At 42.6% G+C, this 25,927-nt stretch overlaps 1 protein-coding gene across 3 annotated transcripts in view; it reads right to left on the bottom strand.

Moving 5' to 3' along the window:
* Window positions 1–2,040: 2,040 nt before the first annotated feature.
* CCDC30 (coiled-coil domain containing 30) overlaps window positions 2,041–25,927 on the bottom strand; it is a 107,905-nt gene continuing 84,018 nt past the window's right edge. The window contains exons 19-27 of one of the 3 annotated variants that reach the window (XM_077457920.1): window positions 24,886–25,051; window positions 23,977–24,072; window positions 17,391–17,512; window positions 16,124–16,265; window positions 13,779–13,915; window positions 10,333–10,447; window positions 4,790–4,860; window positions 4,678–4,707; window positions 2,041–2,906 (exon numbers count right to left, since the gene is read on the bottom strand). In XM_077457920.1, coding sequence (XP_077314046.1) covers window positions 2,699–2,906; window positions 4,678–4,707; window positions 4,790–4,860; window positions 10,333–10,447; window positions 13,779–13,915; window positions 16,124–16,265; window positions 17,391–17,512; window positions 23,977–24,072; window positions 24,886–25,051 — 1,087 coding nt within the window. In that variant the 3' untranslated portion in view covers window positions 2,041–2,698. The remainder of the gene's footprint in view (window positions 2,907–4,677; window positions 4,708–4,789; window positions 4,861–10,332; window positions 10,448–13,778; window positions 13,916–16,123; window positions 16,266–17,390; window positions 17,513–23,976; window positions 24,073–24,885; window positions 25,052–25,927) is intronic. The other 2 variants (XM_077457921.1, XM_077457922.1) reach the window with 2 other exon arrangements.

Genomic DNA, 25,927 nt, shown 5'->3' with positions numbered 1-25,927 from the left:
GTTTTACTCCAGCACACGCTCTGAGCCATGGGGGTAGAACTAGCATAATGGGGGGGGGGGGGGGGGTGTAAGGATTACTATAGAAAATATAAATTAATTAAACTTGACCTCTACTTTAGATCCATCACCTTTTTTATATTGCAGTCTTTAAAATGCGTGTTCTTCATTGTCTTAGCTGGAAAATTCTTGATTTCTGGTCTACTCTGACTCTTGCCATTTAACAATCTAGTGTGATATATGTACATATACATACACACACACACACACACACACACACACACACACACACACACACACACACACACACACACACACACACACACACACACACACACACACACACACACTTCATTTTTTTATTTCTGTATAGAAAAATAAAAAGTTGATTATGTAAGATATGTATACATTTCTTATGAATTCTTTACTGCTTTTTAGATTGATGCATATACTCCAGTCCTGAAGAAGCTGTGTAATAAATTTGGTGAAACATGTCGAGTGGAAGCATCAATTGTTCACATGAAATGTGATATGTGTTTATTGAACCCATCAATTGTATCAAATGATTTTAACAATGTAAAATAAATGTTTAAAATCTCTGAAATAATTTGTGTTTATTAGCACCTTTAAAGTCCCCCAATTCTCCCATATTTTTCTATTATATTACTTGTTTTAAAAACTTTTTTTTTTACATTTCGTCAGTTTCTTGGCTCCTGGCCTCAGCCAAAAGGATGCCATACATCCCAGGGTTCTTCATGGGCATTTTTTTCTTTCATCTGAAGGATGAGTTTTCTCAGCTAAGCACACCCTCCTGACTGCATGCCTGAGCTAAAGGCAGATGGACTCCATAAAATAAATGATACATGAATCATCTGCCCTTACTTAAAATGGCCACAGCTAGAAATGCTAGGGGGGTCACTTTTTTCAAAGTGATTTTTCAACAAAATAAAGTGCTACAGGTGTTTTGCTTCAGGTGACAGAACGCTCATATGTGAACAGGGGCCATTGAGATGAATGGGATTTGGCTTGTTGAGCGTTTTTTGAGCTACAAGCTTCAAGCAGAAAGTCGCTCAGGTGTGAACGGGCCTTAACCTGATAAATGATCTTTTAACCGTTTCGCCGCTAGGTCTGTACGGCGTACAGACCTAATGGCGGGGGGGGGGGGGGAGGGTATCACACACAATCTGCAGCCACCGGGATTGTGTGTGAAACTGACAGACAGACTCCTGCCTGTCAGATGAGAGTGCTCGGTCGCTCGCACACATCCCCGGTACCGGCGCTTCCCCCTCCCGCCGCGGCGGCACGCCATGATTACTGTTTGTCCCCTATGTGATAAGAAAAAAGTTACGTTTGCAAAAAAAATTAAGTTACACCCAAGCACATAAAATCCCCCCTCCAAAAATGTTTGAGACCCTCCCACTCCCTCATATACACACACATGAACGTAAACGCATGTGTCGGGGGAGGCTACATGTGAAAACTTTGATTGCGAAACACATGTCACATATAGTTGCATACGCCAGAATGATAGCAATAATTCTAACACCAGACCTCCTCTGTAACACTAAACTGATACCTATAGGGGGGGCTTTTGCAGCGTGGACTATAGAAAATATAGGGTACTGAAGTTTGCCACCATTTCACGGGGCGCACATAAATTTAAGGTTTAGCATGTTGGGTATCTATTTACTCGGTGAAACCTCATCTTTTATATTTTACGAAAAATGTGGGCAATTTATTGCGTTGGTTTGCCCTAAAATTCATGTTCGTGTGTTTTTTACTGAAATTTTGTATTTCCTAGACCATTGCTGTAATATTGTGTGACGTAAAAAATTGCAACTACAACTATTTTATTTTCTAGGGTGTCTGCTTTAGGAAATATATAATATTTGTGGGTTTTGTGTCATCTTTAGGCCTACAATTATTTTTTAAACATGTGTGCAAAAACGACTCTGGCAGCGAAAGGGTTAAGCCAATCTAAAGCAGTACATAAGTGAATTATAAGCAAATTATAAAATTTATAAATGATAAAAACGCGATCAGTCTTATTAATTTTTTTTATAAACTAACAAAAATACAAACATTAGCAGTCATATTATGATTACATGGTAGAGTCATTTGTGATGTCTCAACCTCACTGTGCAATTAGCAGCATGAACTGAACACTTTTAAAGGGAAGGCACCTAAGTCAATCCAGAAAGATCTACCTAGTGGTCATTCTTACTATCACCAGTCTGAATCAGTTCCTCTTAGCCCTTGTACATACGGTCGGAGAATCCGTCGGAATGTGTCCTATCGGACCGTGTCGTCGGATAATCCGACTGTGTGTGGTATGCATCGGACTGATTCCGTCGGACCCAATTTTCCAACATGTTGGAAATATTTCCCGACCAACTGGGCCGATCGGACATACTCCGATCATGTGTAGCGAATTTTGATCGGACCAAGTGCCACGCATGCTCAGATCAAATTCCTACATCAAAGCTATTGGCTACTAGCCTGAATGTAGTCCCATCGTAACGAAATTACGTCATCACGTTCTGAAAGATCGGATTTTTCGACAACTTAGTTCCGACCGTGTGTATGCAACCGTTTCGGACAAGATCCGACGGACAAAATCCGATGGAGAAAATCCGACGGATTTGGTTGTCGAAATCTCCGACCGTGTGTACAGGGGCTTAGTAGAACATTACAAGTAGTTTTATACATCGTCGATGCTTGGCTCTGGTGCTCCACAGTCCTCCGAGGCTGCCATGGCGACTTTGGGGGAAGGGACATTAAGATATCCAACTTCCGATGTATCAGAGCGGGATACTGGTAGGAGAAAAGAGTTTTCTGGAGATTGCTCCATATTTCCATCTTCAGTAACTTTAATCACAGGAGAGATCCGGTGTGCCAGTTCTGAAAAGCTGTAAAGAAACCAAATGAAAACTATTAGACATTGATGACACAAGGAGTCTTGCAACCTATGTATGACAGGTATTTATATAGCGCCAACAATTTACACAGCACTTTACATATACAATATATTGTACATTCACATCTGTCCATTCCCTAAAGGAGCTTACAATCTAAGGTCCCTAACACACAAGGGCCAATTTAGATGAGAGGAAATGAACCTACCATCTTTAGGGTGTGGGAGGAAACCAGAGAACCTGGAGGAAACCCACGCAGGCACGCAAGGAGACCATGCAAACTCCATGGCAATAATGTGCTGGTTGGGATTAATATCAACAGCTCTAGTGCTGCTAGGCGGAAGTATTAAACCACATAGCCACCGTACTGCCTTCTTTAAGCAGACTGTACATGGATTAAAATTCCACTGGTTCAGCAGGGACACAAGTTGATCTATTACCTGACTTGTGTACAACCAGCCTGTCTGTTTTTTCCCGAATGATCACTGCTGCAGGCTATAGCCAGCTGATCATTGTATTATGATGGTGGGGAAGTCCACTGATCATTGTAATATTATGGCGGGGAAGTCTCCCTGCCGTCACTGATCATTTTATTATGACAGTGGGGAAGTCCACTGATCATTATCATATCATGGCAGGGAAGTCTCCCCGCCATCACTGATCATTGTATTATGTCACTGATCATTGTATGACGGCAGCGAAGTCTCCCCACTGTCACTGATCATTGTATTATGACGGCAGGGAAGTCTCCCCGCTGTCACTGATCATTGTATTATAATGGCGGGGAAGTCTCCCCGCCGTCACTGATCGTTGTATTATGACAGTGGGGAAGTACCCCACTGTCACTGATCATTGTATTATGATGGCAGGGAAGTCTCCCCACTGTCACTGATCACTGTATTATGTATTATGACACTGACTTGTGTTCAACCAGCCTGTCTGTTTTTCCCAAATGATCAGTGCCACAGGCTATAGCCAGCAACACTTATCATAGTATTATGATGGCGGGGAAGTCTCCATGTTGTCACTGATCATTGTAGTATGATGGCGGGGAAGTCCATTGATCACTGCAATACGATGGCAGGGAAGTCTCCCCGCTGTCACTGTTCATTGTAATAAGACAGCGGGGAAGTCTCCCCACAGTCACTGTTCATTGTATTATAAAGACGGGAAAGTCTCCTCGCCTTCCACTGATCATTGTATTATGACAGTGGGGAAGTCCACTGATCATTGTAATATTATGGCAGGGAAGTCTCCCCACTGTCGCTGATCATTTTATGAGGACAGCGGGGAAGTCTCCTTGCTGTCGCTGATCACTGTATTATGACGGTGCGGGGAAGTCTCTCCGCTACCAGAATACAATACCACAGCAGGAGGATTTCCGCATCCACATCGAGTGTGTGGATGGGGATAATCGGGTCATGTTTTTTTTTTCATTCAAACGTCTGGTCGAACGAAATAAAAAAAAAAAAGGATCAATATGTGGGCTGTCTAAGAATATTCTGATTATTCAAATTGGCTAGTTTTTGTAGTATCACGGAGGGCCTCTGAAAAATGGTATGTATAAAAGGTATGCTCAGGGGAGGGGATATTGAACTGGGCTTTAAAATGTTAACAATAATTATGACTGTATGAGAAAATATCTTTTCTGCTTTAAAGTCTGTATTACCATACTACCTCTCTGTGCATTTGCCTTTTCTGGTCTATGCCCTACTTTCATACAATCTTACACGTTGAATTTATGCTGAGCGGTGTCTTCACACACCTCTGCTGCTCACCCACGTCTGCTGAATTCCTTACAGCAATAATAGAAAAAAAACGGCACATGACAATTCTGCAGATACTACAGCATGTTATGTTAGAAAAAGGTTTCTTACCTTTCATTTGGCAGATTTATCATTTCGTCTGTTCTCAATAGCCACTCGGATGGAATCATCATTGCGATATCCTAAAAAACAAAAAGAAAAGATCTTGCAGAGAATATATAAAAAAAATAAAAATAAAAAAAATAAATAAAAAGGTGGATGCATGTGGGTTAAGCCCTGTCTTGAGACAGAGGTAGTAACTCTCCTAGCAGCATACCTCCCAACTGTCTCTGAATTTGAGGGACGGTCTCTTATTTGGAGCAATGTCCCTCTGTCCTCCTCATTTGTCCCTCATTTTGGTCTAATCTATATAGCTGTATATAAAAAGCACTTTTTATCTTTCAAAAAGTGTTTCCCAGAGCTAAACCTTTCATCTGATTTCTAAATTGCTGCATTTGTACATTTTAAAAGCCAATATAAAGGAATAATAGTGGTAAAAAGCACTTGCGGATTTAATCCCAGAGTCCTAAACTTGTTCTTCAAGGGGAAACCCTAACCCTAAACCTTTAGTACAAACTCCCCCATATCCCCCCTCCAAGCACAAATCCCCATCCCCCTCCCAACACAAATCCCCCCAAATCTTCACTCCTAGCACACCTCCCTAAATTATTCATCCTAGAACAATTCTTACCCCCTGCAGCCCCCCTCCCCCCCAAATTCCCCTTCTCAACACAAATACCCCTCCCTCCCCAATCTCCTTGTTGTGCCCCCTCCACCGCCTCACATGATACCACAGTGCCCAGGGAAGCCGCCCCTCCTGCCCACCCTTTGTCCCAGCCCTGCTCCTTATGTTGGACCTTATGTCACTACTGTGTCCTGTTGTAACAAAGGGGTTGGCAGGGACCACAGTGTGCAGAGGAACTACAAGTGTTGAATGCTGAAGACTATGCTGGAGGCTGAATCCTATTGATAAGACAGAACAAGTCCAGAGAGGGGCAACAAAATGGTGAAAGGTCTCTAGGAGATAAAACATCAGGAGAGACTTCAGGGAGGAAGCAGGAGGAACCACAGTGTGCAATAGGAACTGGCAAAAGCTGAATATTCTGCTGGAGGATGTAGCTATTCAACAAATAGAAGTTCAGACACTCTGCCTGCCAACAAGTAATTATGAAGAGTCTTCCATTGCATGGTACTTTTATTAAAATTTTTAATGAAATCTAGATAATAATTAATTCAAATGAAAGCCACCTAGTCACTTTCATACATTGGCACAGGGCACAGGTATGCAGAGTCTTGGACAAAGCACAATGAATCTCCAGATATGAAAAATATCACTGTGCATGGGTATTAGCAGTCCAACTCTAAACCATAATATACTTCCTCACCTACAAAACAGATTTACTAAGGCTGGATTCACACTATCACAAATTGGATGCGGGTTCCCCACATCTAATTCGCAATAGCAGGAAATTTTGACCGGCTCGCTGCCGCTCCGCTGCGAATTTGCACAGGGGTCCTGTGCGTCTTTTGGTCCATTTCAGTTATGAATTCAGCCAAAGATTCGGGCTGAAATCGGACCTGAAACGGTGAACCAGGGCGCACCGGACTCCTGCTTTGAGCCGCATGCGCGATAGTGTGAACTCAGCCTGAACCTGGAGCGCTCAAACTGGTGCAGCTGTGCATGGTAGCCTATCAGCTTCTAACTTCAGCTTTTTCAATTAAGCTATGACAATAAGGCTCCTTTCACATTTCCAGTGCGACTTTTGGACCTGGAAGTTGACTGGTTTCTATGCAGAGATACACAAGATTTTGCACGCTCCAGTTTTAGTAAATCTCCCCCCATAATATATTTCAAATAGGACCTGGCTTTCCTGAACAGGATTTAAAGTATAACTAAAAGTCAAAACATTTTTTTTTTTTTGTTTCGGATACAGTGAAGGGGGATTAGAACACTTGTCAGTTTTTATTGCAATCTGTTCACCCGTTAAGGAGATTCACCTTCTCTATTTTACTTTCACTTTTAATAATGGTAAAAGAAAATGCCGAATTTTGGGTTGTCCCCAGAAAAGTAATAGAGGGGACATCAATGGGGACACTAGTTCTGGTGACCTGGGGGTCCCCAAAGAAATTCCCTTAACCACTTCAATACCGGGCACTTTCCCCCCTTCCTGCCCAGGCCAATTTTCAGCCTTCAGCGCTGTCACTTTTTAAATGACAATTGCGCAGTCATACTACACTGTACCTAAAATACATTTTTATAATTTTGTTCCCACAAATAAAGATTTCTTTTGGTGGTATTTGATCACCTCTGCGGTTTTTATTTGTTGCTAAAAGGAATAAAAAAAGACAGAAAAAAAATAAAGTTTTCCTTTTGTTTTTGTTATAAAAATTTGTAAATAAGTAAGTTTTCTCTTGGTGGGCACTGATAAGACGGCACAGATGAGGCGGCACTGATGAGCACTGACGATGGGCACTGATAGGCAGCACTGGTATGCACTGATAGGCGACATTGATGGGCACTGAAAGGCTGCCCTGATGGCTACTTATGGGTGGCACTGATAGACGGCACTGCTGGGCACTGATAGGCAGCACTGATGGCTGCCACTGATAGATTTCACTCATAGGCATCACTGGCAGGGATTTTTCATTGGCACTGATTGGCAGCTGCCTGGGCACTGATTGGCATTTCCCTGGTGGTCTAGGGTGGCATACCTGATGATCCAGTGTGGTGGCCATCCCTGGTGGTCCTGGCGGCATCCTGGTGGTCCTGGGTGGGCATCTGAGAGGGGGCTGTGCTAATAAACAATCAGCACAGACCCCTCCCCCCCCCCCCATCAGGAGAGCAGCCAATCGGCTCTACTCTACTCACGTTAGACGTGAGTGAGGAAAAGCCGATCAATGGCTCTTCCTGTTTACGTGATCAGCGGTGATTGGACACGGCTGATCACATGGTAAAGAGTCTCTGTCAGAGATCGGAGTTGCGGTGTATCCAACTGACACGCCATAAGAACTATCGCCACCATGAGCGCCCCCAACATCATATGACGTCCGATCAGGATATCGCAACCACTTTGCCAACTTCATTGTGCTATATGGCGGGCGGCAAGCGGTTAATTTGCAGGGATTTCCTCTCCCTTCCTGTTTGGCTATGGGACAGGAAGTGAAATCTCCACAATAGGACACAGATAGCAAAAAAAGGGTTATAACCCTCTCTTACTCCATCTAAAATAGTTCTACTTTAATATGTTCCTTTGTCCATTAATCCTTATTTACCCCAAGTACCTAAATAGCATGCACTTTAGACCCTAAGCTACATGGTTTACAGTCTTTACATTTTTATAGTCATCTGCACAGTATTCCTGTATTATCGGTACAATGCATTCTCTGATTGGACGAGGTGGAGCTCAAGATGCATGCATTTATTGGCGAAAATGCAAGGCATTTTCTGAATGGTGCCCATGCAAGCAAGCAACCCCATGTTCACTATGCAGCAGGGCAGTCTGTCAGCATGGGACCTGGAAAATGGTGAGATTCACTGTAGTAGCACCAACTACTACAGTGATTCCTTGCTTGCATTAAGAACATGAGCAACAGAAGCAGAATACCAATTGTCAGCATTGCATTGTCGTATTAGTTTGACATTGTCAAAATGTAATGGGTAGGCTCTTTATACCAGACTATAACACAATAAGTTATTTTTAAGTAAATTTACTTTTTAACCACTTCCTGCCCATACTATAGTCGAAGACGGCTACAGCGTGGGCTTACTTACGGCACGCTCTGTAAACGCAGAGTCCTTCAGACTCAGCTGATCACGGATTGGGGTAAAGCGCCAATCCCAGTGGCCCTTTACCACGTCATCAGCTGTGTCCAATGACAGCTGATCCCAGGATGTAAACACAAGTCGGTTATCAGCTTTTCTTTCTTTACGCTGACAGTGTGAGGAGAGAAGAAGAGAGCCGATAACTGGCTTGTGTTAACCACTTCCCGACTGCTGCACGACAATATACATCGGCAGAATGGCACAGGTGGGCAAAAGGGCGTACGTGTGCACCTGCTGCGTTCTCCATGATCGTGACCGCGGGTCCTGTGTACTCTGTGTCCGCGATCGTATCACAGAGAGGTAAAATGGGGAGATTCTTTTGTAAACAAAGCATTTCCCATTCTGCCTTGTGTCATGACAGATCACTGCTCTGTCATCGAGAGCTGTATAAATAACAATGGTCCCAAAATAGTGTCAAAAGTGTCCGCCATAATGTCGCAGTCACAATAAAAATAAAAATAAAAAATAAAAATCGCAGATCGCTGCCATTACTAATAAAAAAATAATAATAATACAAATGCCATAAAACTATCCCTTATTTTGTAGACTCTATAAATTTTGCACAAACCAACCAATAAACGCTTATTGCAATTTTTTTACCAAAAAATATGTAGAAGAATACGTATCGGCCTAAACTGAGGGAAAAAAAATGTTTTTTTTTTATATATTTTTGGGGGATATTTATTAGGACACACTTAACCCCTACACTGCCACCCCCTGGTTAACCCCTTCACTGCCAGTGTCATTTACACAGGAATCAATGCATTTGTATAGCACTGATTGCTGTATAAATTCCAATGGTCCCAAAAATGTGTCAAAAATGTCCAATGTGTCCGCCATAATGTCGCAGTGACAATAAAAAAAAAATTGTTGATCGCCGCCATTACTAGTATAAATTTTTTTTTTTGAAAAATGCCAATAATTATTGCGATTTTTTTTTTTTTTTTTTACCAAAAATATGTAGAAGAATACGTATCGGCCTAAACTGAGGAAAAAAAATATTTTTGGGGGATATTTATTATAGCAAAAAGTAAAAAATATTGCTTTTTTATCAAAATTGTCGCTCTTTTTTGTTTATAGCGCAAAAAATAAAAAACGCAGAGGTGAACAAATACCACCAAAGAACACTCTATTCGTGCAATTGTCAGTTAGTTAAAGCGACGCAGTGCCAAATCGCAAAAAGTGCTCTGGTCAGGAAGGAGGCCAATCCTTCCGGGGCTGAAGTGGTTAAAGGCACATCGGCACTGATAATCACGGCACTGATTATCAGTGTCTTGATTATTAGGGCAGTCCCAACAGTGCCCACCAGGGCTACCAATCAGTCCTTATCGGTGCCACCAATCAGTACCGCCTATCAGTGCCGCCTCTTCAGTGCAGTGAAGAAGAAAAATTAACCGTTTGCAAAATTTTAGAACAAATTATAAGTTTTCTTTTTTTTTGTTTTTTGCTTTTACAAAATTTCTCCGTCATTTTTTTCGTTTGTTTAGCAAACAATAAAAAACCCAGTGTTGATTAAATAATCACCAAAAAAAGATCTATTTGTGTGAAGAAAATTATAAAAATTGTATATGGGTACAGTGCTGCATGACCATGCAATTGTCATTCAAAGTGTGATAGCGCTGAAAGCTGAAAATAGGGCCTGGGCAGGAAGGGGGTAAAAGTGCACGGTAGGCAAGTGGTGAAAGGTAGGGCTACTTTAAGCTGAGGACCAGTTACAATACAATTATATAAAGTATATTATCTATTCTTATAGTCTTTGAACATGGCATCATGCTACAATTGGCATACTTACAGGAAGGTTGAGGGCTTGCAGTTTCTTTAATACTTGTTTTATTGAGCGCATCTGGTTATAAAGTTGAAGTACGCTTTCCCTCAGCTGCTGGTTTTCATGATCTAGAATCTGATTCCTAAGATGACACAATTAGACAAACAACTTTAGGGCCTGTAAACCTAAAATACGAGACTTTCGGGAAATACAGTAGCTACCCGTACCCACATATGAACTACTGCTCTCTCCCCCTGTGCAGGGTGACTGGTCTTGTCTACACCCCTCCTGTGGTTTTCTGCAGCCAGTCTGTAGTTGCTAGGCCCTTCCCAAAGTTCTACTCTCTGCACAGGCTATGTATAGCACAGATATAATGTCACTGCTACGTTTACAAAGTAATATCTGGGTTTTCAAAGGCATTTGGAGCACACAAAAAAAGTGTATTTATAATATTAGCGGCTACTGAAGTATAGATTTAAATGAAAGGAGAAGTACAGCCAGAGGTTGTTTGGCTGTACGTCTATGGATCACAGGAGTGCAGAACCTTTTGCATTCCTGTGACCCGTGTTCAGCAGACAGCGGGCTGAAGCCCGCTGTCTGCTGATGCCACAGAGCCGGTCCAGGCTTGGGAAAGATCGCAACCATATGGTCAGAATTTGCCCAAAAGCCTGGATCGGTACTCGGCTCAGCCTCTCAGCAAGCAGACAGCTGCTGACTAGCTGACTAGACATTTGCACTGACAAAAAATGTGTTCACTTTAGTTTTTGTTTCATTCGTTTTTTGCTTTTTTTCGGAAATTTGAAAATCCGAAAATTCAAAATTCGGATTTTCACATTTCCGAATTTAAAATTTCCAAAATTTCCGAATTTCCGGAAAATCAAAAATCTGAAGAAAAAAAAAAGAAAATCAGTAAAATTCAAAATGATAACTATTACATTATAGGTATTCCTTTCAAATCGGGCTGTTAGTGAACGTAATGAATACAAATTTATTGAAGTTACAAATAATCCGAAATAACGAATGCTGCATCTAAACAAATTAATAACAAATATTAATAATAACAAGGTTACATGACCCTAGTAAACTTCCTTGCAGAAAGGGTTGGGAACGAGACCTTGGGAAATATGTCTGACATCTGCAGATTTAGTATCAGTTTTCTGCATCGCAGAGGTTATCCCATCTATACTTACTACATAGGGTTTATAGAACCACAGCTAGACTACACAAATGGGGATTTAGAGAAACTCCACTATGCCCGAAATGCAATAGCCACAATGGTGATCAATTACACATGATGTGGAGGTGTCCAAAGCTCTTCAGATACTGGCAGTATGTCCTCAACACGATTTCACAAATATACCAGTTCCCAGTCCTACAAGATCCGGTTGAGTGCCTGCTCGGTGCCCTGGAGACACCCTCATTATCACCCAACGAGCACATTGCTGTACTACAATTATTATATATAGTTCACAAAGCAATTGCGAAATATTGGATTACCTTGAGGGTGCCAACTGGCGTACAATGGGTGGAACTGGCAAGTAGACTTTTAGTGCGTGAGAAACTTACTTACCGACATCGTAATGTCCTTAAAATTTTTTACTCAATGTGGCAACCATGGTTGGATACCCCAGGACTAGGCCCAACCAAATTAGTGTTGGACAGATTATTACAAATGTAATTATGAGACAGAGGGGTTTGGGGGTACTATATTCCAAAATATGCCATATACCGGGGGGGGGGGGGGGGCTGCGGGAGGTGCCGTGGTGGATGTATTAAGCATCTGATAAGTTAGGTGGTTTAGACAACCATATGCCTTCAGGGGTGTAGGGTTATATCTCTATTAGTTCTTTTGTTATGTCAAAATTCATGTTTGACAATCGGTCATTAATGCACTCAGTATACACAGGTCAATAAATGCTTATATAATTAATCGTGATCAGCAGCACAGTATAATATTTGGTTTACATGCTGATAGTAGCCCAAGTTATTATATATCTCTACAGCTATAATCTGACACATTACAAATATTGTGACTCTGATATACCTTGCTGCTCATGTCTTTTGTCTGTATGTATGCTTACTGTTTTTTTTTTTTTTTCTCTTTAATTTTACAATAAACTTGTTTTTGATAAAAAAAAAAAAAAAAACAATGTTACTATTATTATTATTGTTATTTATTATTATTAGTGCCCGTTCACACAGGGGCGACGCGACTTGCAGCTCGACTCACAGACGCGACCTGCACACGACTTCAGCGGCGACTTGCAAAATGACTTCTGTATAGAAGTCAATGCAAGTCGCCTGAAGTCGCCCCGAAAATAGTACAGGAACCTTTTTCTAAGTCGGAGCGACTTGAGTCGCTCCTATTAGAACGGTTTCATAGTACAGAACGGAGCGCGACTTGTCAGGCGGCTAAGTCGCCTGACAAGTCGCGGTAGTGTGAACGGGCACTTAGATCATTACGTTCCATTCATTTAGATACGTTATTTCAGATAATTCTTAACTTCAGATAAATTTGTCATGTTCACTAACAGCCAAATTTGAAAGGATATTCCAATACCTATAATTTAATATTTATTATTAGTTATTTTAGATTTTCAGGTTTTCGAATTTTCAGATTTTCATTCTTATTATTTTTAAATTTCCAAAATTCCAAATTTGCAAACCCCAGAAGAGGATGTTCGGGGCCACTCTGTGCAAAACGTGCTGCACAGTGGGAGGCAAATATGATTGTTATTTTAAAAAAAAAACATAACGAACCTTTAGACCCCTTTCAATGGTTGATTCAATGGGCAGTGGCAGTGGAGGAGCGGTATATACACACCGCTCCTTCACCACTCCAAAGATGCTGCTAGCAGGAACCTTTAGACCCCTTTCATACTGGGGCAGTGGGTCCGTTGGCAGTAAAGCGCCGCTATTTTTAGTGGCACTTTACCGTCGTATTTGTGGGGGTATTCGGCTGCTAGCGCGCTTTTAACCCCCACTAGCGACCGAAAAAGGGTCAAAACCACCCGCAAAGCACTGCTGCAACAGCGCTTTGTCGACGGGATAGCCGTGCTGCCCCATTGATTTCAATGGGCAGTGGCAGTGGAGGAGCAGTGTATACACACCGCTCCTTCATCACTCCAAAGATGCTGCTAGCAGGACTTTTTTAACCGTCCTGCCAGCGCACCACTCCAATCTGAAAGCCCTCAGGGGTTTTACACTGGAGTGAATGGAGTGGCTCTTTCAGGGCGCTTTGCAGGTGTTATTTTTAGCGCTGTAACACCTGCAAAGCGCCCCAGTGTGAAAGGGGTCTTAGTGTCACTTTAAGCTTTGACAAAAAAACAAAAACATGGAAGCTGATTGGTTACCTTGCACAGCTGCACCAGATTTTGCACTCTCCAGTTTTAGTATATCCACCCCACTGTTCTCTTCAAGGACTGCATTGCACTATATTGTGTACTCAGTTACTAATATAGAAAATGACATACCTGTTCATTAACGAGTGCAACTTCCACTTGAAGTTGCTCACTGAAGCTTCGTGCTCAGCGATCTCTAGAAGCAGCTGTCTCTTCTCTTCATGTAAACGCTCATTCACTGTGGTGATGCTGTTGATCAGCTGCTGTTCCTAGCAGAGAAAAAGAACAGTAACTTAAAACTTTGAAGCAGTGGTGGCTGGTGCTCCACTTTTTTTGGGGGGGGGCTGGCAAACAAACCACCCCCTCCTGTCAGTCAAACTCCTCCCCGTCGCTCGGTAAAGCAAACACCCCCCCCCCCCATCCCGTTGCTCGCCCTTCCACCCACCAGCCCCGAACTTACCCAATTTAGGTTGCAGTCAGCTTCAGCTTTCCCCTGCGTCTCCTCCTCCTCGGCGGCCACAACGGTCACTTCTCCTCTCGGCCAATCAGGTCTCAAGATCAACTTCCTGATTTGCCGGGAGGAGAAGCAGGAAGTCAATAGCGAATATTAATTCTCTATTGTCACACAACTGGGTGGGCTCAGGGCGCAGTGCTCTGCATCCCGAGCCCACCCTTTTCTGAAGCCAATTGGAGCCTCAGGCTCTAATCATGTGCTTAAAAACAGAAATAACCCTCATTAAAATGTATGCGTCCGGTGCCCTGCATGTAGACTAGGGGCTGGGCACATGGATTAGGGGGGCTACGCTCCTAATGAAGCTGTGCCACTACTCTGAAGGCTCCTATGTGTGCTAAAAATGGCAGGATAGGAGCCATGCTGCATATGGGATATAGCAGTGAGGTGTAGTGGGACTTAAATGCAGCCCCTGACACATAGGAGTTGTTTAGTAAAATTGGAGAGTGCAAAGTCTGCTGCAGTTGTGCATGGTAGACAGTCGGCTTATAACTTTAGCTTGTTCAATGAAACTTGGAAAACAAAAAAAAAAAAAAAAAAAACTCTCCAGTTTTAGTAAATCAACCCCATAATATATATAACATAATATAACTAGTAAGCATAAGATTGTTGATTTTTTTCCCGATCTCATGCTTTCTAGCCTGGAGGAGAGATGTGGGGTATTATTGACCCCGCATTTTTCCATAAATAGGACCTGTCACGAAGATTCCTATTACAATAATGTTTGTTACATAATGTTTGGGGGTTTTGAGTAATTTTCTAGCAAAAAAAAAAATATTTTTACATGTAGGAGAGGAGTGCCAGAATAGGCCCGGTATGGAAGTGGTTAAAAAAAAAAAAACTGTCAAAGGCTGCAGACATTGAATGGGAGATGGTCAAAGAGAAGACAAGATAGAAAAGATGGTCAGAGAGTGCAGGTATGCTACAGGACAGGAGATAGTATGGGAGGCGGATCATCCATGAATCAAGATGTGACATCCCTCTCACTGTGTTCTTTTTTTAGTTACTAGGCATACACGCCCAAATGTGTGATGTCAATACCATGTGCCCTGGCTAGCTCTGATCAACCAGGAAATGTTCTCTCCAGCAAACTGAGCATGTGCAGCCTTACCACTCTGACTGCTATGTATGGCCTTGCCAAGAGAGACCCTGCAGAAGGGGGGGAGGATCTGTCCATACAGGATATAAACAGCCTTTTAACACAATACAGAGAATTAACCCCTTAGGTTCCACAGTGCCCCGTTTCTATGGACTGAAAACAGGTGAAAGGGTGTTTGTTCTACCCTTCTCCTCTCTATTACTCTCCCCCTTTAATTATCTGGATACTTACTCCTTCCTCTCCCGGTGAACTATAGGAGTTTATATTTAGATCTATATATCTTTATGCCATCAGCCCTGTACATGATCGCTGGTATTAGTAAGAAACTGCCTCCTGCTTTATACAGTGATTCCTGGGTGATCATCTGGGAGCTCTCCATGTGGAGATATTTCTAAGCTGACAAGTGAGACCTGTTCCTTCCAACTACCCCCAAGTGTGTCCCAACGAAGCAAAACAGCGAAATGCGTTGATGCACAGGGGTTCACTGCCCTTCATTTGGTGTCAACTCTCTTGTTTACACTAGATACTCATATACTAGATACTCATAGGTAATAGTATACTAGATACTCATAGGTACAGATACTCATAGGCATATGATAGTATCTAGTTTACACTAGATACTATCATATGCCTATCTTAGGTTTTTAATTCTTTTTTACTTGACCTGTTTGATATGACTTATTGTTAATAAAATATATTTTTCTACTATAAGATTGTCCATCTTGCCTGTAAAGTCTGAATTAGGGATCTGTGGCCCTCTTCCCTTTCTCTCCTCCAATTAAGTTCCACAGTGAGTATAACAGGCATGCTTTACTGCATATACAGACTGATTTTACTGCTGTGGGTTTAGTAACACTGGAAGTCTACCTTCTCCGTTTGGCTCTTGGACACGCTGAGCTCCAGCTCTAGCTGTTTAATGTGCTGGTCCTTCTGGTTCAGCTCGTTTAGGTACATTTCCTTGGCTCGGCTAAGTTTGGCTTTATGGCGTAGTTGAAATTCATTGTATTTCCTGGTTGGACAGAAATAATGGAGAGTTGTAATTTAACATTTTAGTAAGTACCTGTAATAAATAAATAAGTTATGAACTTAGCATGGGTACATTTAAAAAAAAAAAGTGCCCCAACACAAGTGATTTAGTTCCTTTAGTAGACTTTTGCAGGAAATGGTTATTGCCCAACTGGCAGATGGGGCAGATTTATGACCTAAGCTCTTTAGCCCCCACACATGACCAACACATTTCTGGACAGTGCAGTGTTTTGCACCAATTGAGATGGCATTGTAAAGCTTGGATGGCATTGGATGGAATTTTCTGACAACTCAGTACTAGGTTCAGAAGGGTAGCGCCAAGGGACTACAGGAGTCCAGTGAAGATGACATGTTCTATGACAGCTCATAATTAGTTCTATGTGGAGAGAGTTGATGTTTTCATACGTCTGCCCCATTATGGCTCATCCATGTTTTTATGGACCTTGCTTTGTGCACTGGTCCAAATCATTTGGTGGAGGGGAGGGGGATTATGGTGTGGGGTTGTTTTTCAGGGGTTGGGCTTTGCCCCTTCATTACTGTGAAGGGAAATCTTAAGGCGTCGGCATATCAAGACATTTTGGACAATTTCATGCTCCCAACTTTGTGGGAACAGTTTGGGGATGGCCTCTTCCTGTTCCAACATTACTGCGCACCAGTGCACAAAGCAAGGTCCATAAAGACATGGATGAGCAAGTTTGGGGTGGAGAAACTTGACTGGCCTGCACAGAGTCCTGATCTGAACCTGACAGAACACCTTTGGGATGAATTAGAGCGGAGACTGCGAGACAGGTCTTTGCGTCCACATCAGTGTCTGACCTCACAAATGTGCTTCTGGAAGAATGGTCAAACATTCCCATAGACACACTCCTAAACCTTATGGACAGCCTTCCCAGAAGAGTTGAAGCTGTTATAACTGCAAAGGGCAGACCAACTCAATATTGAACCCTATGGACTAAGACTGGGATGCCATTAAAGTTCATGTGTGTGTAAAGGTAGGTGTCCTAATACTTTTGACAACATAATATACACTTAAAAAAATGTGGTAGGGTAGAAGGGTGTTAAACCTCCATACCTTAAATATTCACTGCATACTTCCCTGACACCTTACCTTATAGAATCATCCAGCCGTTTCAGGAGAATATCATATTCCTTCAGTAATTGCTCCTTCTCTTGCTGCATATCCTGCAGTTTTTCCAGAAGCTTCTGATTGGTGCTCTCACAACTTGTGCGCTGTAACGCAATACAGGATGTTTTTATAACTTGTATTTCCATAAGAGAAAAGGGAGCTACATATGATATTCCATTCTTATGACCCCATACAACAGGGGTGTCATACTTCATTTCATTGTGGGCCACATGGTTTCCCTCAAAGGGCCAGTTGTATCTGTAAGATACAGAGCACCCCACTCCCTTACATCTGATGAAGAGTGCCCCCCGCCATCAGAAGTCAAGAGTCCCCCAGCCTCCCTTACATCACAGCACACAAGGGGGTTGCTGCAGCTGCAGGAGAGATGGGAGAGCCATATGAAATGTTCTGGAGGGCCGGATTCGGCCCGCAGGCCTTGGTTTGACAAATGTGCCATATAACATGGTATAGCTGATACCTCTGAACATTGGCTTAAAGAATCTCTATCAATAATTATCTTCTAATAATTGCAAAAATTTAAAGCAACCCTTTCACAAAAAAATATGGTTAAAACTGCGGTTACCTGCAAAAGCAACATGGTAACTTTAAATACTTTACAATAGTATTTAGTGTATTGTTTTCTTTTATTTTACATTTTACATATTATTTATATATTTTTTGACTTTTACATTTAGACCAAGCCCACCAAAAGAAATAATGGTGAGAAGTTTATTTTTTTTCTGAATTATAAAGAGTCTTGTTACTCCTCTTAACATTCCCTGCACCCAGGAGCACAACTGTGAACCACGTAAAAAATATATAAAACAGCACTAGCAGCCTAAATCAAGCAATATACATTCTCTAATATATATATATATATATATATATATTATATACACACACACACACACACACACACACACACACACACATATATAGATCTAGCGCTGGTTTATATATTTTTAGGTTGTAGCATCTTTATGTAGCAGCTGCGGGCTTCCTATTAAGTTTTATTCATTTTTGTTTATTCATATTTCACTATTTGAGTTAACTCTCCAGCGTGAGTTTTTGAATTATGCCCTGTACACATGATCAGAAATTCCATCAGAAAAAACTTGGATGGTTTTTCCGACGGAATTCCACTCAAGCTTGGCTTGCATACACACCGTCACACAAAAGTTCTCTGAACTTTTGACCGCCAAGAAGGCGGTGATGTACAACACTACGACGAGCCGAGAAAATGAAGTTCAATGCTTCAGAGCATGTGTCAAATTGTTTCTGAGCATGTGTAGGAATTTTACTAATCGGAATTGGTACAGACGATTGGAATTTCTGATCATAACTTTTTCCAACCGAAAAATAGAGAACCTGCTCTCAATCTTTTGCTGGCGGGAATTCGGCCAGCAAAAGTCTACACACGGTCGCATTTTCTGACCAAAAGCTCTCATCAGTCTTTTGCTGGCCGAATTTCTGATCGTGTGTACGGGGCATTAGATATGAACCACTTGGCCCCATCGCCTGATCAGGCAATACAACTAGCCCTCCTAAACAGGGCCCAGGCCTACTCAGTTCAAAAAGGGGGGCTGCTTTATTTTTACTTTTCTTATTCTTCTTCAGATTGCACGAGGATCAGTTCTAGTATCTACACCCCCGTCCCCCTGTTGTCTGTGACCTCGTGTGCCTCTTTCCATGCAGTGTTGTCATTTTCCCTCCTCTCCCCTCCCACTGGCAGCTACTGAGGGCACACAGGTGAGGTATTTCAGGTTGGTAAACGCCGAGGGGGGGGGGTAGGGCACACCACCCTAAATGAACACTGTGGGAATGCAGATATTGCCCTTATGCTGCTATTCACTTTAATAGGTCTTGTACAATGGGGGGTATAATTTCCACCATGGCCACAAGACATAGCATCGCAGGCATTGCATTTTAGCAAAAATATTATTTGATATTTTCGGAGTAGGGGGGCCCTGTCAGGTAGGCTGTACGGGGCCCCATGATTTCTATCAGCAGCCATTTATGGGGCCCCCAAGGCTAAATCTCTCTATAGCAGCTGGCAGTGTCAACTGTCACAATACAGGGTTCATTTACTAAAGGCAAATAGACTGTGTACTTTGCATAGTACAGTTGCTCCAGAGCTTAGTAAATGATCAGAAGCTCTGCTGACTTCCATCATCCAATCATGTGCAAACAAAAATTCATTTTTTTTTAATTTTCCTTGCAAGTGATTGGGTATTCTTTGCAAAGTGGAGCTTTACCTCATTTATTAAGCTCTGGAGCAACTGCACTTGCAGAGTTTTTGCCCTTTAGTAAACCAACCCCTATGGGTCATTGATCTTAACATAAAATTTGCCTAATTCAAGAAGAGGCGGCAAGCTGTCAGCACAGACTAAGTGTTGCGCTCCAAAATCAAATAAAAATAGATCAATAAATATATATAACAGTAGATAGTACACAGCAGTATCTACATTTGACTACTAAAGCTAGTGACTTCAAATATCCACCTCCTAAAGTGCATCCGTGCCAACTAGGCAATATCCAATCCCATGCAATGTGAATAATTGGATATGCTTAACTTAGAACAGTAAAGTGCATACAGTGAAAATACGTCAACACTAAATATATAGTAAAATTCGAAATATGTCTCAGTCCATAAAGTGCATTCATTATAAATAAATCAAGAAAAGTGTTAACAAATATTAAGCAAAAAAATATTATTGATATTGATATCAACTAGAAAGTGACAGTGTGTCTATCTATAACAAAAAAAACAGTCCATATTCAATCATGCAATATGTGAATCCACTCTGTGTCATGGAAATACAATGACTCCGTGAAGGAAAAGAAAAAATCAGCCGGTGATCTCGTGAATCCTCAAAAATCTGTGTCCACACACTAGGTGCAATGGCTACCTTACCTCACTGCTGTAAGGTAAACAGCAATTGTTAATTCCAGCAATCACAGTATAGTTGTCAGCTAGTGTAGGTATTACAGGCAGTCCCCTCTAGGTGCTTGGCCAGGAACCATAAATCATATCCATAGGAGAAAAAAGGAGCTCCAATAGTGAAGTATGTACTTGCAATAAAACTTTATTCTAAAAAGGACATAGTCCTGGGTACTCACATTTGGTCATACAATTCATGGGCAACAAACAGCATAGAACGAACGGACTCCACGTTCATGTGACTTCATCTATTCCCTGATGAAGTCACATGACTAGTGACGATATGTGTAGGATTGGACTAGGAGGATACCGTAAGTCACGTCCGGAGTACGAACGTGGAGTACGTTCGTTCTATGCTGTTTGTTGCCCATGAATTGTATGACCAAATGTGAGTACCCAGGACTATGTCCTTTTTAGAATAAAGTTTTATTGCAAGTACATACTTCAAGAGGAGCTGCACAAAAAAAAAAAATATTAAAAGCCAGCAGCTACTAATATTGCAGCTGCTGACTTTTAATAATATCACACTTACTTGTCCCAGGTTCCAGCGATGTCGGCGGCAGATGACGAGCGATCGCTCGTCTCGCTGCAGCCACCGCCGCCATCCTCTGTTAGGGAATCGGGAAGTGAAGCAAGAGGGCTTCACTGCCCGGTTCCCTACTGCGCATGCGCGAGTCGCGCTGCGCTGGTTCCCCGCTGTGTCTCTGGGAACTGTGTGTTTCCCAGAACACAACGGGGGGGGGGGGGGCGTGGGGGGGTGGAGCCATGCGGGGGTGGGCGGAGCCATGCGGCGGTCTGGCCGGAAGTGGGTGCAGATACCTGGATTATCCAGGTAACTGCACCCCCCTCCCCCCCAAAAGGTGCCGATTGTGGCACCGGAGGGGGGGAGGGATAATACTAGCGGAACTTCCCCTTTAGGGTGAAGAACCGCTTTCACTATTGGAGCTCCTTTTTTCTCCTATGGATATGATTTATGGTTCCTGGCCAAGCAACTAGAGGGGACTGCCTGTAATACCTACACTAGCTGACAACTATACTGTGATTGCTGGAATTAACAATTGCTGTTTACCTTACAGCAGTGAGGTAAGGTAGCCATTGCACCTAGTGTGTGGACACGGATTTTCCTTCACGGAGTCATTATATTTCCATGACACAGAGTGGATTCACATATTGCATGATTGAATATGGACTGTTTTTGTGTTATAGATAGAGACACTGTCACTTTCTAGTTGATATCAATATCAATAATATTTTTTTGCTTAATATTTGTTAACACTTTTCTTGATTTATTTATATTGAATGCACTTTATGGACAGACATATTTCAAATTTTACTATATATTTAGTGTTGACGTATTTTCACTGTATGCACTTTACTGTTCTAAGTTAAGCATATCCAATTATTCACATTGCATGGGATTGGATATTGCCTAGTTGGCACGGATGCACTTTAGGAGGTGGATATTTGAAGTCACTAGCTTTAGTAGTGACATGTAGATACTGCTGTGTACTATCTACTGTTATATATATTTATTGATCTATTTTTATTTGATTTTGGAGCGCAACACTACTTATTAATCAAATATCATACCTATTTAGGGGAGGGTTTGGACCCCTGCCGGTGTTTTGCTGCAACCATAGTTTCGCTTCTTTCTGGTTGTTTAATCATTGTGGCGCGAGGATAATCTTTCAAATATTATGTCAGCACAGACTACTAGGGACCAGTACTATGGATAAGAAGGTATAGCTTTAGTAGTAATAACAACAACCATTATTATATTATGAAAAAATTATAGCCTTGCTTGCCATCCTTCCAGATGTAGCACCCTGGAGTTTAGGCAGGGTTGCTCCTCACAAATTTACTTGCCAGGATTAGTTATCCTGGTTGATTGTTAGAGATCTATTGATTTCGCCCTAAGTTTTGCCTTGTTGCACTTTTCTCTTCTACCACTAGGTGGCTGGGTACTTGGTGGTGTCAGATATGAGAAGGGCCACTCAAGTTCAGGTTATGGGTATATGGGGTATCTCTGCCAATGGGCAGGGGTTTTCTTAAATTGCTTGGCCTGCTGGGAGAGCCTATATATTTGGGTAAAGTCAGGTAATCGGTGTGCTGTGCCACCTGGGCGGCTGCCTGGGTGGACATGTGTCGTGTTCCCCTGGGCTGCTAAGCTGGAGATTGGGCCTATCCTGGAGGCATCTGGCTGCTAGGCTGTCTGAGGCCTATCCAGAAGCAAGAGAGCAGCGCAGGGTTGGGATTGCAGCTTGCAGTCCAACCGGAAGTGATGAATCTGTCAGCCGGAAAACCTGTCAGTGGTCGGAGAAAGAGGGGAAGCTGTCGCAAGTAAGGGGCCATCCGACTTATTACCAGGGACCACAGTGAGTAACTGAAGCAAGTACCGGAGCAGTATTCTCACCAAAGGGGCATGGTGGAGAATCTGGAGACTTCAGTGGGAATCAAGTCAGGGACTCAGCCAGCGGTGGTGATGCTTTCAGAGCAGCCTTGTATGCCAAGCTAGGGACCCAACAGGCTAGTGGGGTGAAGCTTGAGAAGTATCTGGAGTGCCAAGCTAGGGACCCAGCAGAAGGGTGACGCTTGAGGAAGATACCACTGTGAAGATTGGAGGAGCTCAAAGGATTCAGTGGCAGCAAATTAGAGGGTCTAGTGAGAGACCAGGAGTTCAGTGGGCTGAAGAACAACAAGGAAGTTTTAGTGAAGGTGAAAGAACTATTACGCTTAACTATTAACACTGTTAAAGACTGTTGCCATGGGAGACAGCATTCCTGCACATGCAGATGCGACTTGTTACTGGAGGACTTTCCCTGCATGGCTGTCCTCCTATTGAAGTCTCAGAGTCTGCTAATTGAACTTGCAACTACTCAAGTGTGTCCTGGCCCTAACCCTCTTTCCCCCCCAAAAGGTTTGTAAGCGAAACAAACATCTCTTTTGCATTCAAGAAGTGTCTGGTGGCCAATAACTTTATCCATCTTGCACCCACTATGCCTCACAACCCACCACATACAGAAGGATGTCAGCTATCTCTGGCCCTGGAGGTTCTCATTAGACGGAAGGAGGCTGGAGACCTTGCTACACAATGAAGAGAACCACACACCATTTTCCGATCTGAAAAGGTCTTTACTCATACTGTATGTCAAATAGTACAGCTGCCTTTTCTGTTAGCAGACAGGAGTACTGTCAATCTCCATTTGGATGAAAAAGGTTATTGAAATAAATGAAATGGAGGGAGGATCTGGTGGCCACCGAAAGTGGTTTGCAAAAAATTCCTCAAAGTTTTACTGGCATGGCTTTACTTTCTCAGAGGAGTATCCATCCCTGTTGGGTCGAATTGACAGCCTGTGGCATTTGGAGGTTGCTTTACTGGCTCTGCCGAATCAGGGGAGACTGAGGGATGGATGTTGGGCCTTTCACTTCCTGCTCTCTTCCCTCTCCCTTCTCTCCCCCACTCCCCAAAATCCCCCCCACCCGTTCGGCCTTCCTCACTCTCTTCTCCTTACTTGAATTTCATCGGAAAAAAAGAGGGTACAGAGGTGACCGATTGCTTAGTCTCAAGGGATAATTTTGCATATAGTATTTGTTTGCTGCTTTGATGGGCATTGTGTTGAATCGCACCTTGCAAATGTTGTAATGTGGCTCCCTCTCGATGAACCCTTGGATGGACATGCTGTCATCTCTGATGTATATGCTATGCGTTTTCTGTATTGTTACCTTGTGACGACAATAAAGTATTGAAAAAAAAATAGTACAGCTGCACACCAACATGGTCCCCACCCGAGTCCGCTCCTCCTTAACGTGTTTCACCAAACTGGCTTTATCACAGGGATCCATGTGATCAAGCCTTGACATAATAGCTTACAGTGGGCGGACTTGGTCTTTTAGATTTCCCTTGGCTCCCCTAATGTCCTAGAGCAGTGGTCTCCAAACTGTGGCTTGCTTTTATCTGGCCCTTGGGGCATCAACGAAGGGTACAGTTCCTCCCAAAGACACCATCGATGGGGCACAATTCCTACCAATGACATCAATGATTGGGCATAGTTCCTTCTAATGACACAAATGATGGGGCAAAATTCCTCCCAATGAAACCAATGATGGGACACAATTCCTCCCAATGACACCAATGATGGGGCACAATTCCTCCCAAAGATGGGGCACAATTCCTCCCAAAGACACCAATGATGGGGCCCAGTTCCTCCTAATGACAGCAACAATGAGGCCCAAAGACACAAATAATGGGGCACAGTTTCTCCCAACGACACCAATGATGGGGCACAATTCCTTCCAATGACACCAATGATGGGGCACGATTCCTCTCATGACACTGATCATGGGGGATTGTTTACTTCGACTCATGCTGGGACATTCTGTACTCCCGATGGCCAGAGTCCAGCCCCCCTAAAGTCTGAAGGACAGTAAACTGGCAATTTGGAGACCCCTGTACTAGAGGAAGGCCTGTACCAAATTTCACTGTTTAATATATGAGAAAGAGGGGGGATTTGTATTGGTATTCCCACATTTACTGACCTCAGAAGTGACAGACTTCCTCTCATCATCCAGGTGCTGCAGCATTGACTTATGCTGGTGCAGTTTAATCTGAAGGGCACAATTGCTCTCAGTCAATGAAATCTCTTTCTCATGAAGGGTTTTGATTTCTTGCTGCAACACCTCCAAACTCTCATCCAAGACTTTCCTAGGAAGGAATGAAAAGTAGCATAACTCATTTTAGAAGACTATCCCTGGCTATGAAAAAGTTATGGTAGCCACCAATTTCTGACTGCTGAAGGCATGTGTACAGATTAGAATTTTTGTTCATGTGCGTTTCCTCTCCTCCTCCCGAGCAACTCACAACTGGATTTTAGTTACATTGGTGATCTCCTTGGACAGAACCAAGAGAATATTGGAGTCTTGGACTGAGTAGGACCAGATAACAGTCAGTATGGTCTCAAACAGACAACACTAGAAAACCCTTGCACACATAACTAGGTTCAGTAAGGCTCTGGGGTATCTGCTGTGAACATATACATACACATATAAAATACGTATATGTAAAATATGTATGTTTCTGCACTCCAACAAATTATTTTTTTGGACAACCTAGTAATAAATGCGATTTATTGTCTATAAGTAGCGTGTTCTTCCTGAATCAAGTCTCCTTTCCCTAAATTCTCAAGTTTCTTTAGAGCAGCCATTTTGAACCAGGGTGCCTTGAGGTTTCTTCAGGGGTGTCTTGGCAAAATGCCGAAAAAATTGCCCAAAAATTGTAGACAAAACGGCACGTGGCTGCCTTTTTGGTTACACTAAATCACAGGTTTTCATTGTGCACCATTACAAACATCTAGCTGCCGTTGGCATATTCAGTTGATAAGTAGGATGTCAGTCACCTACATAGCATCCTTGTTTGAGCCTCCCCTCGCCATCAGCATTGCGGTCACATCAGCTGAATGATGGAGAGAAACGGAGGGAGAAAAGAAACATTGGAATACTAGTCAGTACCAGTTTGCAAAAGTATATATGCTTTGGAAGAATAAATCACCTCCAATGTTGGGTGTCCTACTTGGATTTGTGG

The sequence above is a fragment of the Lithobates pipiens genome, unplaced genomic scaffold, assembly GCF_037356315.1.
Source record: "Lithobates pipiens isolate NorthernLeopardFrog02 unplaced genomic scaffold, aLitPip1_a1.2 Scaffold_27, whole genome shotgun sequence".
Lineage (NCBI taxonomy): Eukaryota > Metazoa > Chordata > Amphibia > Anura > Ranidae > Lithobates > Lithobates pipiens.
This window is presented reverse-complemented; position numbering and strand designations above follow the sequence as displayed.